Here is an 18185-nt window from a genome sequence, read left to right as displayed (position 1 = left end):
TTTCCCCCCCCCCCTTTAAAAAAACACCCAAACAAAGCTTTTGATGCTAGGATTTACTACCTGTGCAATGTAATGACATTACATTGACTTGTATTATATCTACTCAATGGTTATATGGGCAAAAGTCAATGTCTGAACATATGCCTTGCATGCAGAAGGTCTCATATTCAATTACTGGCACCTCCAGGTATGGATGGGACAAACTCCTGTCTGAAACCCACAAGAGCTGCTGCCATTCAGTAGACAATACAGAGCCAAATGGACCAATGGTCAGCTTCCTATGTTCCTAGAAATATACACCTCCTTGGATATTAGTTCTCTATGGGCATGATGAGTTGATACCCAAAGGGGAGATCTAAGGTACTATCCTATTGTGTTTCACGTGCTGAATCTTCTCACTACAATGCAGGATATCAGTTTCAACTGCGTTTTATCCTCCAGGGCAATAGCTACCAATCCAAGGACCACATGTTGCATGAGCGCCGTGGTCAAAATGTCACACTGAGCATGTACTTCACAGGAAGAGGCAAAATGCATCACCATTTTTAATCATCAAAGTGGCAGAAGAAAGGCACACCAGAGCCAGACTCAGTCCAATAACCTCTTCTAGTTTCTAACAGGTGATCAGCATTGCCAGATGTACTTTGCAAAGTAGTCTGCCAAGCTGATATAATCTGAAACAAGGAAGCGAAACCACAAATAGCAGCGTTTGCACTCTGAGCAAATACCAACTGTATTATCAGAAACACACCCACAAACACACCCCATAGAGCAAAAAGCAACAATAAAAAACAACGACAACACACCTATGCACTAAAGACAGATTCTGGAGCATGTGTTCCTCAAATGCTCTTCATCGTTTTAAAATTGTGCATTTTGTAGCCGGCAGCATGTCACTTCAGTTTTAACTCAGCAGGGACTATGCAGGGACACCCTGGGGTGAAAGCTCATAATGCCTAGGTCTCATTAGGCTACTTCTTGAAGCATCTGCCTTAGTGCACTTCTGATTTACAACTAACACTTTCCCCCATCAACAACGAAATCACCTCTTAGATTCAGTTTGAAAAGAATATAGGCAAAGCATTCCTGTGGATACTGGTGTGTTCTGTATGCTTTAAACTGTACTGCCACCCCCACTGCCCATTATTAGCAAGAGCTGATTAGAGTATGCAGACTTTCATTCAATCTTCCTGCATTTTTTCTAGAAGGTGGTTGTTGGTGGGAAGGCTTCTTAAGGAAACTTGCCTATTATGACTGTATCTAAGCTTGAAACTGGGACAGAAGTCTGAAGAAAATGTTTACATCTTATCCATTAGGCATATGGCAGAAAAATCTCAAAATTAACATGCCGTCAGTTTCTCACTATAAAATAGTAACAGTTACCTTGATGATATAGATTCACTAGAGTAAATATTTAACAATAAAGGTCTCTCCTGAGATAAGTAGGCATGCATATCTTGTTTATTTTTCTTCAGCAACCTAGTGGCTCTTAAACTGTGGCTCGTGGTGCTTACCCAGCTGGTCCATGACAGCATGACAAAAACAACGGAAGAAAAGCAAAGACTTTTATAACAAACAACAAAGGTTTAAAACTCAGTTCCTTCTGAACTTTAGTGCAGCTGCATTGAACACAAAACCAGCACATAAGGCTGCAAGTTCTTTAGGGGTTTGTTGTCGTTGTTGTTGTTGTTTTAAAGTCATGCCAGGTAAAACCTGTGGTCCAGAGTCCATTATTTCTGAATGCTTTTAATGCAATATAGAAAGCAGAAATTAGCCAGTTTTAAACTTGAGGGTATGATCTGGGACTCAGCTACATTTGTACAGATAAAGTGCTTTATATGCATTATGACATTATGACACTATATGGTGCTGTGGAGTCCCGTTTTTGGCCAACAGAACTTCCCTCTATGAAGTTTACAAAGCATTTAACTGAATCACTTCTTTGATGTGTCTAGATCCAGCCCAGGTCAGTGTGGCTTTTTTATTCATAACATTTTACAGGTGAGAGAGAATTCAAATGCAGGCTTTAAAGTGAGTCTCACTGAACACAGTTTCACTTATTTCTGAGCAGAATTGCATTGGATTGTCCTACATAAAACCTACAGCTGAGGTCTTTTTTAGCTTCTTCATTAAAGGAGACTTTAACCAGAAGATAACAACTGCAGGCATAATGGATAGACTAGACTCCAGCTATGCATAGAACCTTTGTGTGTTCCATCCATAGAACCTTTATATAATGGAAATTTCAGTGAAAGTCCAGACTTAACCTTTGCACATATTACAGTAACAGGACTGAGGTTTTTCCACAGTGCATGAGAAACTATTCACACAAAAATATTGCTGTCTTGAGCCAAATGATCAGACACGGTTCAGATAATTCTTTATGAGAAGCTAAATGAATGCAAAAAATCCACCTTAAAAGGCTTTCACATTCTCAATTTTTTTTTGTTTTTTTGTTTTTTGCAGGTCCTTTATTTCAAATATAAAGCAGCCTGACTGAAGAGTTCTCAGTGAACAACGTTCATGGAAGCAACCTTATTCCGAAATGGAATTGTTCATTTTAATAATGCTACATATTGCCTTGATGTCCTTAGGATTCGAAGATTAGAGCTTATTTATTTACTCACTTAATTTTTCAAGTCACTGTTCCTTCCAACTCTACAATTCTATGATTCTTTTCACTGCTTGTAATGCCACAAAACAACTTTACTCACTACGTAAATGGAAACTGAGTTTCAGTGGGAGTCACCCGCTAACATCTAACAAACCCCTACAGCACTTACTGCCCCTGGCCAGGAAACTTTTCCAGCCAATAGATCCCGCATTCTTACCAAGTTTGATCAGACATTGCATTACATATCCTGAAAGAAGCAAGCTTCTTCTCATAAAGGAAATTATTTTTCAATAGAAGTGGAGCTCTGACCGCTAGTGTCTTCACATAGAATGTGCTGTGAACTCACTGGTCGTACTTGACATACAAGCAGAACAACAGACGGTGCAAACATGCCCTTAGTATCTGTGATTTCTTTCCCCTTGAGTTGTTGGGATACCTCACTGCCATTCCTGTTCATCATCGTATTTTAAATATTTCGAAATAATAATGCAATTCCTTGAGGTGTATACTGCAGACCCTTTGACTGCTGAAAAGGCAAGCTGTTTCCAGTTTAAGGCTGCACTCTTATTATGTACATATACTTGGGAGAAAGCCCCATTGAACACCATGTTCCCTAATTCCAGTGGGCTGAAAGATTTAGAATTTATCTTGAAAAAATGGTTCACTTCTTCAGCATGTAGTAGAAACTTCTAAGAAACTTCAGTTTTCAGTATTTTGTTTTAAACATTATCTCTGAACCGCTTGATGTGAATTTATGTATTCTTGGACCCATGATCCAATGAAGGTAAGGTAAAAGTAAAGGACCCTTGGATGGTTAAGTCCAGTCAAATCCAACTATGGGATGTGGCGCTCATCTCCACTTTCAGGCCGAGGGAGCTGGCATGTGTCCGCAGACAGCTGGTCATGTGGCCAGCATGACTAAATTGGTTTCTGGTGCAACAGTACACTGTGACGGAAGCAAGAGCACACAGAAACACAGTTTACCTTACCACTGCAGTACAGTGGTACCTTGGTTCCCAAACTTAATCTGTTCCGGAAGTCTGTTCCAAAACCAAAGCATTCTAAAACCAAGGCATGCTTTCCCATAGAAAATAATGCAAAATGGAATAATCTGTTCCAGACTTTTAAAAACAACCCCTAAAACAGCAATTTAACATGAATTTTACTATCTAATGAGACCATTGACCCATAAAATGAAAGCAATAATCAATGTACTGTACTATAAAATAAATAAGACAGTATTGTAGATGATTAAAATAATTTTTTCTTCTTCTTACATGCACTGATGATAGTCAATGTTTGGATGCGGGGGGGGGCACTTTTATCCATTTCTGCAGTCACACAATCAATCAATCAGTAGCTGAACTGGGTTGCACACAGTCACAAAAACAAGTCACGAAAACAAAGCCACAAGCCATAGTCACAAGTCAGTCCCTTAAAATGTCAAAAAAAATGAAAAATCGACACAAACACGCAAAAAATTGCAAAAACAAAAGCTCCAAATATCACCTCTGTGTTGTGTGGGTGCTCGGTCCTAAACAGCCAACAGACTCAACAGAAAGCCTCTGATTAGCAGTGGAGGGCTCAATTTACAAATGGAACACACTCAACAGGAAGCGGAACATGTTCAGCTTACAAGGCAAAGTTCACAAACCGGAATGCCTACTTCTGGGTTTACAGCGTTCTATTTCCAAGTTGTTCATAAACTAAGCGGTTCTAAAACCAAGGGACCACTGTACCTATTTATCTACTCACACTGGTATGCTTTTGATATAAACACTTCCTTTGGAGAAACATGTTTCACTGTGGTAGAAAGCATTGTTAAAGCCATTCTAGCACATGAACATTTTCTCTACCTAGTTAGAACTATTAAATCCAGTTAAATCCTATGGGTCCTCTCTTAGGCATTTCAATAAAGAAATCACCATGGCAGTGGTGTAGCGTGGGTTGTCAGCACCCGGGGCAAGGAAAGTAATTTGCGCCCCCTAACCCGTGGATTTGCGCCCCCTAACCCGTGGATTTGCCCTAACCCCAGATGTTGCGCCCGGTGCGGCCGGCCCCCCCTGCACCCCCCACGCTACGCCACTGCACCATGGCCCTGAGTGAAGCAAAGACATTTTTTTTAAATGGAATACAATCAACTACTTAACACAATCACTAAATAACCATCTGAGGAGCGAATAAAGTGGCAAGTACTAATATATCCTATTGTGATTTTGATTGGGGGGGGGGCACCTTATGAAAGAACATGCATTCCATCCTAGGTCTCAATTACCAGTTTAACTTTTCATTACCCGCAGAAACATGAAGTAATTTTAATAACTGTAACTAAAACTGACTTCGTTTTATGTCTTAGCTGAAAAGCCTCAAGCAGCCCAGCAGCACTAGATCAAAACAGTGGAGGAGAAGAACGGAAGACATCTGCTGAGTCATTGGCACCACTGCAGGACTCTGCGAAGATCCTCGCAAAGTCTGGGTCTTGCCTTGTGAGTTTGATTTTGCAAAGGTTGTGGCATGTCTGGTAAGATACTGACTGAAGCAGTTTTGCAGCAGGCCAGTATTATATGTATCCATCACAGATCAAAGGAAAAAAAACCAACGGCAGCTCCAAGCAGCCCTGTGATCAGTATGATATATTCATAGCCATAAGTATTCTGCACAGAGCTTTACAAATCTTAGTAAATGCTAGATTTTTGCATATGGGTCATATTTCATTTTGCAGGGGACATATATCGGATCCTCAAAGAGCATTTGTTATTCTGTGAAAAATGGGAAGGAGAAAATGACGCTTCTGAAATGCACCTCTTGAAGGAAATATAACCCTCTCAGGAGTCCACCGCTTTTGACTCATTCTTAAAGCTCAGCATTTCTCGTCCCCACTCTTCAGTCAATCATCAGTTCAAGAGCTTTCCCATTTATATCAGTCTTGAAGTTACATTACTCAGTCCTCACAGTAAGTAATAATTTTGTTCCAGCAAGCAACACACCAGACCCCCGGTCTGAGCCAGCAATTCCCAAATTGTGTGCCAGGAAAGGTCATAGTTCAGCCCTTGCAAAACAAGCTTCATTTGAAACACCCATGGCTTTTGTCAATGAGTTTTTGAAAGGAGCCATTGCCACGGATTCAGAGACAGAAGGGACATCGTTCAGAGCATGCTTTCCATGCAGTAGGTTCCAAGTTAAATCCCTGGCATATACTTAAAAAGGAATGGGTAGCAGATAATGGGAAATACATCTTGAGACTTTGGACAGCCACTACCATTAGTCAGAGCAGAGAGAACTTGCCTAGATGGACCAATAATTTAACTCAGTGTTAAGCCAGCTTCATACATAGTCGAGTGTCCAGATGACAAGAAGAAATTGTGCCACTCTATTCTGTTTTGGTCAGAGCTTACCTGGAGGGCTGTGTCCAGTTCTAGGCACTGCAGTTTAGGAAAGTTACGTTGACAATCTGGAACTCGTCCAGATGAAAGGCCTGGAGACAAAGTCCTATGAGTAAAGATTTTAAGGCATTCATTATGTTTTGCCTGATGGAAGAGAGCATTAAGAGGCAATAGGACAGCCTTGAAGGCGATGGGAAAAAATTGTTTTCTTTTGTTGCAGAGCTTAAGACCTGAACCAAAGGCTTCAAATTACAGGAAAGTGAGTTTCTAGGAAACATTAGGAATAAACTATTGATAATAACAAGCTGTTCAATGGTGGAAGAGACTGCCTGCCATATAAGATGGTGGCCTCTTCATTGTTAGAGGCTTTTAAGCAGAAGCTAGCCAGCCACTTGTTGGGGATGCTGTAACAGAAGATTTCCTGTATCAGCCAGAAGCACCTTCCTGCTCTGTGATTCTAAGTGAGACAAACATAAGCCTCAAAGCATCCAGCCACTCAGTGGCTGCCTTTGGGCTCTAAAATTTCAGTAGCACCCTGTGTGTTGATAAAATTTTGCGCCTCCTGCCTTGCGTGCTTCATTCTAAAGCATTGTTTTGGTGTCTTCTGCAGCGTGGCACCCAGTGCAACCACACTGATCATACCACCCCAAAACTGCCTCTGAGCCAGTGAGGGGCATGTTTGCTGCAACTCTGCATGACTCGCTTGCCTTCTTCCAATCAGCTTTTGCTGGAGAGGCATGGACTACAGCCATGACACTGCAGGATATGTGATTGGATTAACAAACATTCCTGGTGGTGAGAATTAACAAAGTGCTGTGTCCTCAGAGGAAGTTGCCTGTTGGGTGTCTGCTCTGGGCTTGCCTTTTCATTCAGGCTTAGAAAGGGGACTAGCATCCAAACCACAGGATTTGGACTCCAACAAGGGTAGAATAATTATTATTCTATCCTACCCTAAAAATAAACCTTTTCAGGTGGAAAAGCATGAGGCATGTCTCAAATTTTTAATTCAGGATATGTGTGTATGTGTCTCTTCAAATTGCAAACCTGCAGTGTCGTATTTGAGTCTGTTATGATGGTATCTGTCAGGGGCTCAGGAGCAGAGGCACAGGGAAGAGAGGAAATGGAGAGCGAAGGGGAAGAATCTGAGGGCAGCGTAGGAGAAGATGACAGTGGCCCGAGAGATTCCATGAGCCTCTCCAGCGAATCAGAAGATTCACAGAAGGGGGCGCCGGTGGCCAGGGCAAGGGGGGTCCAAAAGGGGACACTCCAGAAGCAAGGGGCCAGCGGGGACTCCCAGAGCAGCAGTTGGAGATCAGGACCAGCTTTCCCCACCAGAGCGTAGTGGGGGGGGGAAGAGTCCCAGAGCTCGGGGCCAGCGTCTCCCCCAGCAGGGAGAGAAGATGAGTCAGGGCTGACCACGCCTCCATCGGAGAGTCAGGGAACGGAGGGGAGGCCAGGTCCAGCTAGCCTCCCGGAAGAGGGAAGTAGTGACAGAAGCAGTGTAACGGTCAGGAGGAAGGTCACTGGGTTGGCGCGAGAGCCAAGTTCAAATGTACAGGCGCGCGGGACAGCAGAGAACCCGGATTGGGAACCAGGTCCTAAAGCCCGCTGGAGGCAGGGGGAGGAGTAAGGGGACTCAGCGTCAGAAGAGTCCAGAAAGGGGAATGCCCCAGTGGACAGGAGGACCCAGAGGAGGAGAGAGCAGAGGTGTCTGGAGGTCGAGCAGGTCTAGAGTCTTAAACTGGTGTCAGAGGGGAAGAGATTCAGACGGAGCTTCGGCGGTATAGGGTTTAAGACGTAGAGCTGCGCGCCACGGTGTTTTTGAAATAGAGACTGAACTTCAATAAAGGCTTTTGTATATAACAACGACCTGGCGTTGGTCCTCTGTGAGCTGGGACTTCGGGCAGCTCTGACAGTATCCTTTCAAGAGACAGATTTTCATCAACAGAAAATAATTTGACATTTCAAAAGAAGCTTGTTCTATTAGATTTCAAAAATGTTTGTTATGTCTATAATAAACACTTTTTGGTTGTATTCAAATAACTTTTGCTCAGAGTGGAACCATTAAAATTAATGACTGTGACGAACTTAAGCCCATTAATTTCAATGGGTCTCCTCTGAGTAAATGTTAGTTGTAGACAACTCTCTGTTAAATAAATAAATTTGCTGTTGTAGTCGTTAAGTTGTGTCCGACTCTTCGTGACCCCATGGACCAGAGCACGCCAGGCACTCCTGTCTTCCACTGCCTCCCACGGTTTGGTCAGACTCATGTTGGTAGCTTCGAGAACACTGTCCAACCAATAAATAAATAAATAAATACATACAAAATTTACACACCACTTGATTGTGATAAAGCCTCTTAAGTGGTGTGCAAGAAACCTGCCCTTGAAAATCCTTTGCAGAAACTTCTTGCCAGACCTTGCTTATGGGACAAGGTGAAAGTTTTCATAGCAATAGAATCTGTTAGTTGATCATCTGCATCTGAGCCCCCTTTTGTGTGGAATAAACACCACAGGTGAGTGGTGGCATCGTGGTAATAGACTCCATACCATGCACAGATCAGTCTACATTATAGTGAATATGCATGGTGGGGGGGGTAGAGCCTAGTATCATAATCCCATTGCCCCTCCATATTCTACAATGCAGAATCTACATTCATGACTGCCAAAATAGTCATCTGAGCTGTTCTCAGTATCCAAGATAAGGCAGGTAGCAATTGGGGAGAAGCCTTCACAGTTGTGGCACCTTGTTTTTGGAATGTTCTCCCTAGGGAGGGCCTCCTTACACCTACACTGACATTATTTTGGTCCTAGGCTAAAGCTTTTTTAATCTCCCAAGCTCCAGAGTAAAGCAACCACCAAAACATTGAATCAGAGTCTGCAGAGTCACCAGCTAAGAAGTCACACTGGGTTCCTGACTCTAAGCTGCTGGCTAGGAAGCCAGTAAAGCCAAAGCTGTCAAGGTAGGAGTTCTCTGGACCAGATCCAATAACACCAAGGTCCATAGTGCCAGATCTTGGACCTTCAGAAATGTCTTTCCCAGAGCCTGAGGAACTGGTCCAAGAGTGCAGGTTACACACAAAGTAGGAGGCCAGCGAGCTCAGAAGAAATGCCTGTCTGCGTGCCCAAAAGTTGGCCCTTTAAGAACTGTAGTTATCACAAAGAGGGTGGAGTCTAGGAGACTTTGCTGGAGCAAGTTGCTGCATCAGCTCTCAATGGTGCTGCAGGGCTTCTGTGATCTGACTTGCCCCTTGGGCTTCTTTGTCAGACCAGAAAAGGACACAAATGACTCTTGGGGTCCCTTCCAGCTTTACAATCCTCGGAGTCTATGATAGACAATTACTCATTGCCACAAGGATGAGTCTAAGCAAGCCTTGGGCATGCATACTCCCCATTCCAGCAGGTTTGGAAAGAGGAGTTTAGAGCGCTTAGACTAATGTAAGACTAAACTGTAGTTAACTGTGAGGCTTCAGATCACCTTGCAGCCATATCAGAAGAAAGGAGAGATGACAATGTACAAACCCAAGGCTTACACACACACACACACACACACACACACACACACACACACACACTGCTTATCATTGCCTCCTATTGTAGCCTAAGAAAGATCTGTTGTGCTTTATTCACTATGATTTACCTGTTGCTTTGCTCTGCTGTTTTACTGATTGTATGTGGTTGGATTTATTGTACTTTTTTCTTTCTCCTGTGGTGACCTGCACTGGGAATACTTGTGCTGGTCCCCAGGCATGGTCTGAGGCACATGATGCAGCCACCTGCTGCAGCTATATATAAATGGAGGTCTGGCCACTGCCCAGATGAGAGATATAGTGGTACCTTGGTTTACAAACTTAATCCATTCCAGAAGTCCATTCTTAAACCGAGGCATGCTTTCCCCAACGAGGCCTCCCACCGCCAGTGCCCTTCCACCATTCAGCTTCCGTTTGTAGACCAAGGTAAAGTTTGCTAACCGGAACACTATGAACTGAATAGTTTGTAAACAAGGCTGTTCTTAAACGGAGGTACCACTGTACTTGAGAAGCGGTGAGTTCCATCGTGTAAGAAAAGTGGTATACAAATGTACTAAATAAACAAATGAAGGTGTGGGGTACAAAATTAACACGTAATATGTGAAATAAGACTGCATGTGGCTTTCTGCAGCACTGTTGTGCTTACCGCTGCCTTGCATGCATTCTCCAACTTTTTCTTGCTCACCTGAGAAATCATACTGTGCTAGGAATCATCAGTAAAGAGCAGGATTCTCTCCTGTATGGCAATAAGCAAAAATGAACAGTATGCTTATGTAAATCCTGGCCATTGTCCCAAAGGCTATGATCATGCAAGCGTATGCACACCTGGCTCTTTCCATAAGCCGCTATGGGAGCCCCATACCCCAGAATTGTGTGTCCACTGTAAGTACAGTATGCGCAATCACTGACATTGATACAAAGTGACACATACAAATATCCAGATGGGTAAACTGTTGTTCACGCAGCCATGAAATTTCATAAAGGTGTTTAAAATATTCACTACTGTTCTCATATCCAAAAGCATAGCCATAAGCCTGCTGACATTTCATGGTTTGTTAATAGAGAACACTTTAAATATAGAAAGGTACACATTACACATTAAAGGCTACACAGAGTCATGCATGAAGTAGATGGCACTCCATAAATGCAAGAAGCTTTTAATGGCTCATACACTAAAACAAAATATTTAAGATTATATGAAAGTTCAAAATGTTGCTCGAGAAACAAAAGATAAAGCACTGAACTCACAAACAGATGTCTCAGTCAAGCCCCCTGCCCCTCAAAAAAACCCCTACAAAACCTAGGGGAAACCAAGAATTTCCAAATTAAGCAGACATGGTAATTTCAGAATAAAGCGAATGAGAAAATAATTCAGAAGGATAGGTAATATGTGAATTTAGAAGTACTATACATCTTACATCCTGTTCATGGTGCACCGCTGCCACATAAACAACAGTGTGTCCATTCATATTTTTCTGTGGGAAACAAGAATTGAGAATATACAGATGTACAGTGTGGTTGGAGGCACATTTACAGAGCAATCTGACATTTTAAATTTCTTGACTTTTGCATGCAAGCCATCACCACGGGGGTTCCCCCCGCCCTATCATCCTCCAAACCCTGAACAGCTTTCAAACATATTTAAAATCAGCTTTCACTTTTTAAAAAATGAGAGGGAAAGACATTTTCTCAAAGTTATTCTGGATGAAAATCTCAGCAAGGGTAAGGAGAGACTAAAACACATTTCCTAGACATCACAAACATATTGGTTGCGTACCAGGTAGCCTCCACAGTTAAGAAGCAGAAGTCCTTGTGTCAATTACAACTGCAAAGTGAAAACCAATACAGTGGTACCTCGGTTTACAGACGCTTCAGGTTACAGACTCCGCTAACCCAGAAATAGTACCTTGGGTTAAGAACTTTGCTTCAGGATGAGAACAGAAATTGTGCTCCGGTGGCACGGCAGCAGTGGAAGGCCCCATTAACTAAAGTGGTGCCTCAGGTTAGGAAGAGCTTCAGGTTAAGAACGGACCTCTGGAATGAATTAAGTTCTTAACCCGAGGTACCACTGTACTGGCAGTGTGATCCTCTGCACATCTACCCAGAAGTCCTTGTGTGTGGCTAGGAGTGCAGTCTCACAGCTTACAGCCCTTGCTCTTTGAATGGTCATTACAGGAACTGAGGACTAAACTACAAGTGAGGCTAGGGGAGCTGCATCAGGACCTGTCTATGAGGAGGTTTAATTAAAATAACTCTTTAACCCATACACCAGATCCTGAAAAATATCCTCCCCCAAGCCACTACAAGCCCTAGGAGTGAAACATCGCCTGGCACCCAATGTCTAGAGCAAGGATAGTCAACATGGAGCCCTCCAGATGTTGCTGGACTCCAACTCTCATCAGCCTCAGTCAGCATGACCAGTGGTTGGGATTTATAGGAACTTAGTCCCAAACTATATCTAGAAGGCATCTCATGGGCCACTCCTGACTTTGAGCATTATAAAAACAGAAACTGAGGAAGCCTTTTCTCTGGGTAAGTTCCCCAAGTTCAATCGGTCGATTTTGAGGATTACAGAAGGACAACTCAACTAAGCCAAAGTAAGCATAACAGAAATAATAGCATATTGTTTTCCTGTTTTCCCCCTGCCTCCATTCCTCCCCCCTTCATTTGTTCTCTCCCTTTTGTCTATTTATAGATCAAGCCCTTGGAGAAGGGACCTGTCAAAGCTGCTCATTGTAAAGCACTCTGTACATAGATGGTGCTACGGTTTTATGGTATTTGGTTTAAGTGTGGTTATTTATTCTACATTCTCAGTGGAAGTGGTCTACAAACACAAACAAATAAACGAATGCAGTGTACCTTACTAATCTGGCTGCACTACGGGTTACACATTGTGTACATTGTGTGTACATATTCCAGCTGCTATATTGGAGTAAAGAACAAACTAGAACCTTCTCACGAAATGCAAGTGTGCAACTGTGTGCTTATGAATATGTTTTCTTTAATGTTCGAGAAGAAACATGTGGAAGTACAAAACCCATATTTAGGGAAGTGCCTTTTGTTAGGCCAACCCAACTGCCCTAATTTTGGATTTTTTAAAATGATGGGACACCACACAACTTTTACTTTTTCATATGAAGTTACAGTGCCCAGAGTGCTACAAGAAGAATAACAGTATTCAGAGGAGAAGAGATAGCAAAAGGAACTTCTAAAGTTAAAATACTTCTTAGAAGAGAATGCTGTGGAGCTCAGAACTAGATATATGGTGAAGGGTCACTAACCCATTGTGTTCATTTTCACCAGTTATTGGCACTAAAAGGACAGCTCACTGGTGCTTAACACCACAGCAGTCATTTGTCTGTATAGCTGCCATAGCTTGGCAATCAGTTAATTTTAAAAAACCCTTTGCATCATGCTCCTTGCTCAAAATTTTCCCACATCTTACAGTATTCATTCCTTGGAGCATATTCTTTTACATTCCATCAGTTCCAACATATACCAATAACCTTCTCCTTATAATTCCAACTGTTTCCCATCAAATCTCCTCTGCAGTTTACAAAGCTGTCTTTGCAGTTGCTTCATAGCTTTCAGCACAGCTTTCGCTCACTTTTTCCACAATCTTCCCATTCGGGGAAGAACAGCCCTGCTGGATCAAGCCATTGGTCCATCTAGTCCACTATCCTGTTTTCACAGTGGCCAACCAGTTGGCTGTGGGAAGCCAGCAACCAGGAAGTGAGTGCAACAATCCTCTCCACTCCTGAAGTTTCCAGCAACTGGCATTTGGAAGCATCCTGCTTCCAACCAGAGCACTGTACCTTCCTTACACTTTAGCACTTTCTTTTCTTTACAGTCTCTCATTTATAGCTGCACCCACTTTAGCTTTGCCACCTGTTCAATTATATCCAATTCCATGGAACTTTCTTCTCAGCATCATATGCACTCCCTATTGGAGAACACTTCTCCAACAGCTTCACAATGGTGGGTTGCATCTCAGGGATGGGCATTTGCAACCCTAGACAGCTCCCACCTATCTACTATAATAGTGCAAGGATTGTGCTTGTGAAATGTCATCTAACTATCATGTCACTGTTGAAAACTTTAAAGATATGTCGTGCTTCTGTCATCCTGCAATGAGCACTATCGTTCAACCTCTGGATTTTATTATTCTGTAGTAAAACCCCAGTCATTAAGAGGGGGTCCTTTCAGAGATTCCATTTATTGGCATTCTAATTCTGCTTTCTAGACTGTCGTTCTGCAACAGAATATTTCCCTGATCTTTTTTATACCAGAGTTTATATCCTATTCTGGGCATTAAGACAGTGAACGTAAGAGGCCTTTGGAGTAAACCTGCATAGGATTGCACTGTAAATCACCTCAGCACAACTGGCATCTTACTCATGCTCTAAGGCACTTCTCTTCAACTTACCCCTTCGGCATCTTGCCGCCAATCTAAGGTGCAACGTCAACATATTCATATTGCATATTCTAACTTCTTTTTTTTAAAAAAAGTAAATGAACTCTCTTGTTGTTAAGAAAAATAGACCTTGCTTAGACTGTCAAGGAGGCAGACACAAGAGAAAGGAGGAGGAAGAATTTAGGAAGGCAGAACAGAGACATAAAACACATTTCAAAGTATTCTTGTAATGCATGCTGGGATTAAAGTCAAGCCCTGGTTGTGAAAAAGGTCAATGTGGTGCTACCTTGAGGTTTCCTCCTCTTGCTTTTTTCTGCTTGTGTCAGTTTTCTTTTGTACATTATTTTGTGAGCCTTAAAAAGCAGCTGAAAATACTTTAAAATAAATAAGGAGACTTTACAAAAAAACAACCCTCTTCCTTTAAGCATTCTATTAATTCCACTAAGCACCACTATCATTCTCTCTGGCCCACATACTGCTTGTTTCCTTTCCTTTGCCTCTCTTACATGGCCTTAAGGACAACTGTTGTCATTTTCAGTGGTCACTCCCAGACGCTCCCAATCCCATGGTTTTCTTCTGGCGTCTAACTTTCCGTTACTCCTGTTACCCCCACCCACAAGGCTTCGAGTTCTTCTCCACCAACTTTCCGCGGCCACATATCAAAGTCGCTCTAACTTTTTTCTGCCAGCACCGTGTCCATCTGTGGCTCACCGGAGCCACAGCGCTAAACACCCTTTCCCCCTAAGTAATCCGATCTATATTCCTCACCAAGACAACCGATACGCTCCTAAACCCCCGAGTCTTAAGCCTGTTTCGCCGGTGGATTCGGAAGGAGAAAACTTTGCAGAAACATTCAAGAAGCTCCCCCCCCCCCTTAAGTCAGCTTAAGCAACAAGATGTAACCAAATGGACCCAAGGCAGCAAAAGTGCCCGCGTCTTCTCCCCGCCCCCGTAGATGACCCCAGACGCTCCTAGGAGAAACGTGCGCCCCTATCTAGATCTATGCCGCCTGCTCTAGGTAGACCGAAGACGGAGTAAGGTGCCAGTTACCGGAGAGGCCGAGCCGTTTTTGCAGAGCGGTCCCCTGAAGATCCCTTTAATGCCCCGGTAGTGCCCGTTGCTGAGATGCCTGGAGCTGATGACCAGGTAGCACGCCATGCGGGTCCGGGCGGGGTTGAGAACGGGGCAGTGGGTCAGCCCGCCAGCAGACGCCGGATCTGGAGGGGGGCGCGTGGCGGAAGCGAACGGGATCCTCTGCAGCAGCGAGAGCCGCCCACCCAGCGCCGCCGCTCCTCCTGCCCTCGGCGGGAGCAGAAGCCCTCAAGGTGCAGCCGCCGCTACCCGCCCGCCCCCGGTCTCTCGCTCATCCAGCGCCCGGGTTCTCGCTGCCAACAGCAGGCTGTGTCGAAGGAAGCAGCGGCGGCGGCAACAGCAGGAGCAGCAGCCCGAGCGCACTGTAGGGAGCCGGGGAGCCAGTCCACATGCTGCTCCTCTGGGTAGCTCCGCCAAAGAAGAGACGGGGAAAAGATGGAAAGAGCGAGCGCGCAACTTGGCGGGAGGATGGGAGGCGCCGCCGCCGCCGCCGCCGCCGCCGCGCTTCCTCCCCACCCACCACCCCCTTTCTGGACTCGCGCCTCCGCGCTCGCTCTCTTCAGAGCAGGTTCCTATGGAGGCACGAACAGCCAGAGGGGAGGCTCTCGGAAGCAGCAGCAGCAGCGGCGGCTCCCCATCGCTTTTCCTGGCGCCGCGGCGAGGGCTGGAGAGATGAGTCCCCGCCGGCACCACAAAGTCCTCCGCACGCCGCTCGCTGCCGGCTGTGCCAAAGCCAGCCAGGGACTCCCGCCGCCTCACCTTTTAGCGCGCGCGAGCTGGCGTGGGAGAGAGCCGCGGGGGGCAGGGGGGAGGAAGGAGGGAACGGAGGGCGCGCGCCAAGCAGCGCTTGATCCCCCTCTGCCCCAGTAATGGCCGCCCAGTGGGAATTTGGAAAGGGGCAGCAGGTGGAGGTCGACGGCCCCGCGTTTCTCCTCCTCCCTCCCTCCCTCCCTCCCTCTCGAGAGAGCGGAGGGGAAAGCAGTCAGGCATTCGCCTCAGTGGAGGAGGCGGGAATCGCTCAGACCTGAAGGGAACCCCTGGCAGCTCGCCCCCCCCAAATAAACACGCCTTGGGCAGCTCAGGGTCTAGGAAGGAGAGTCACATCCTGCGCCGCTCCACGTCCTCAAGCCTCTTCTTGCCGTCCCTAAATTCATTGAGGCGGTGTTGTTTTCCTTGTAGGCTGGGGGGCTTTGAAACGCTCCATATCCACGTCAAAAAGACGGAGCAGCCGTCCTAAGCGGAACGAGATGGAATCCCGCATCTCCCCCAAGACACGCGCGCCGGCGCCGCCGCCTGACAATCGCTCGGCTTCTCGTTCCTCTCGCTCCGTTTTCCTCTCACGGGGCCGCCCTGAGCGATTCCTGCGAAAGGCGCCGCCAAGAACTCCCCTTGAATTAGCTTCCCTGCCTCGTCAAGGAGCTTTGCCTCCTGCGTTTCCCTTCAGCTCCGGGCTGAAGGCGGGAAATGCCAGCGCCAGAATAAGGCCCGAGATCCGAAAGGATTAGTGGCAGAAAGAGGCGGGAACGGAAGGGATGGCAAATGCTGGCTGGAACTTCCAACTCTTGCTTCGCGCTATAAAACCTCGCTTCGCATCGTTTAAAAATAAGTTAACAAGCGCATCACAGGGTGTTTGGGGGGGAGCAGAGAGGGAACTCAACTCTTATGGCAGCCCTCTTGGTCCAGTGATAGTTTGTGCCAAAAGCTAAAACCTGTGGGACACTTTTATTATCACATGCCTTCTCCACATTTTTCCTCACAACAACCCTGTGAGGTAGGTTAGGCCGAGTGGTAGGGACTGGCTCCAGGTTAACCAGGGAGAATCATGGCTGATTTCAGGAGGGCCAATGTGGCCATGTGACTGTGGGTGCCCAGGGCTGCTGGTGTCATGTGGTGTGCATGGCCCTGGCACCGAAATTTGTGGGTGCCCGGCCCTTTCGTGGGGAATTTTTTGGGTGCTCAGGCACCCAGGGCCCCAGAGAGTTGGCAGCTATGGGTGATTTGAACCTGAAGCTCCCCAGTCCTAATCTGACCCATTATTACACCTGGCTGGTTTTCAAATGTAACCTATAAACAGGATAAAGAGCCCTGCTGGACCAGACCAAAGGCCTATCTGATCCAACATCCTGTTTGCCTCCTCAGAGGCCACCCAGATGCTGCGTGGCCCACAACTGGAACTTGAGTACAGTAGCCCCTCACTGTCATTCCCCGGCAATGGGCATTCAGAGGCATCCTTGGGATCGGGCTTTTTGAGGGAGCACTTCCTACCACGTGGGCCTGCCCAAACACTTCCTTCTTCATCAATGATTCTCCTCTGGACCGCCATCTGAAGTTAGGCAGATGGAAATAGGCAGAACTTTTTCTTGAGCATGGTGTCCCGCATATGGAATGCCCTCCCCAGAAAAGTTTACCTGGTGCTATTTTTGATGTGTTTTGGGCAATAGGCAAAGACTCCCACTTTTGGCCAGGTATGCCAGTACATTTTATAGTTTGGTTGTTGGGGTTTTGAATTTTTATTTTATGGCTTCTGGATTTTACTGTTGTTAGTGAAATCAGCATCTGCAATGTTGCATTATTCTTTTATTCTTCTGTTTTCATGACTCAAAATTGTACACCGTCTCAGGACTTTTATACTAGGGGATGGTTTATAAATTCACCAACTGTTGCTGAAGTTAAACAGGCCCTGACATTGTACACATTCTATCATATGCTAAAACCTTTTTTTTTAACAGACATTCTCAGAAGGGAAAGTTGACTCAGACTACAGGCAGTACCTCATTTCTCTTTTGAGAACAGCTTTATTGCCTTTTAACCTGTGATTATTTTTATTGTTGTATACACCGCTATGAAAGTTTGTAATGTTTAACAGCCCATAAACATTCAAAATAAACAAATAACTGTGCAATCCTGCACATGTCTATTCTGAAACAAGTTCCATTTAATTCAATGGGACTTATTCCCAGGTAAGTAGGCATAGGGTTGCAGCCTAAATAAACTGAACACATTTCCCTCATCACTGAGTAGGTCAGATGCTGGGGGGAAATCTCTGGAGAGCTGCTTCTATTCAGAATACAGTTAAATGGATTAATAGTCTAGCTGCATAAGTTCATAAGGAAAACCTTCCTGACATTTCTAGACAGACCTGAGCCCAATTTT

General features: G+C 45.0%; 1 protein-coding gene across 1 annotated transcript in view; it reads right to left on the bottom strand.

Annotated features, from left to right (window-relative positions):
- ZNF804B (zinc finger protein 804B) overlaps nucleotides 1–16053 on the bottom strand; it is a gene marked incomplete at its 3' end in the record, with an annotated part of 177064 nt that extends 161011 nt beyond the window's left edge. The window contains exon 1 of the mRNA XM_081881784.1: nucleotides 14991–16053. Coding sequence (XP_081737910.1) covers nucleotides 14991–15098 — 108 coding nt within the window. The 5' untranslated portion in view covers nucleotides 15099–16053. The remainder of the gene's footprint in view (nucleotides 1–14990) is intronic.
- Nucleotides 16054–18185: the final 2132 nt, after the last annotated feature.

The sequence above is a fragment of the Podarcis erhardii genome, assembly GCF_964252035.2.
Source record: "Podarcis erhardii genome assembly, chromosome: 12".
NCBI classification, from domain to species: Eukaryota; Metazoa; Chordata; class Lepidosauria; order Squamata; family Lacertidae; genus Podarcis; species Podarcis erhardii.
The sequence above is the reverse complement of the archived record's forward strand: the minus strand, read 5'-3'. Positions and strand labels throughout refer to the sequence as shown.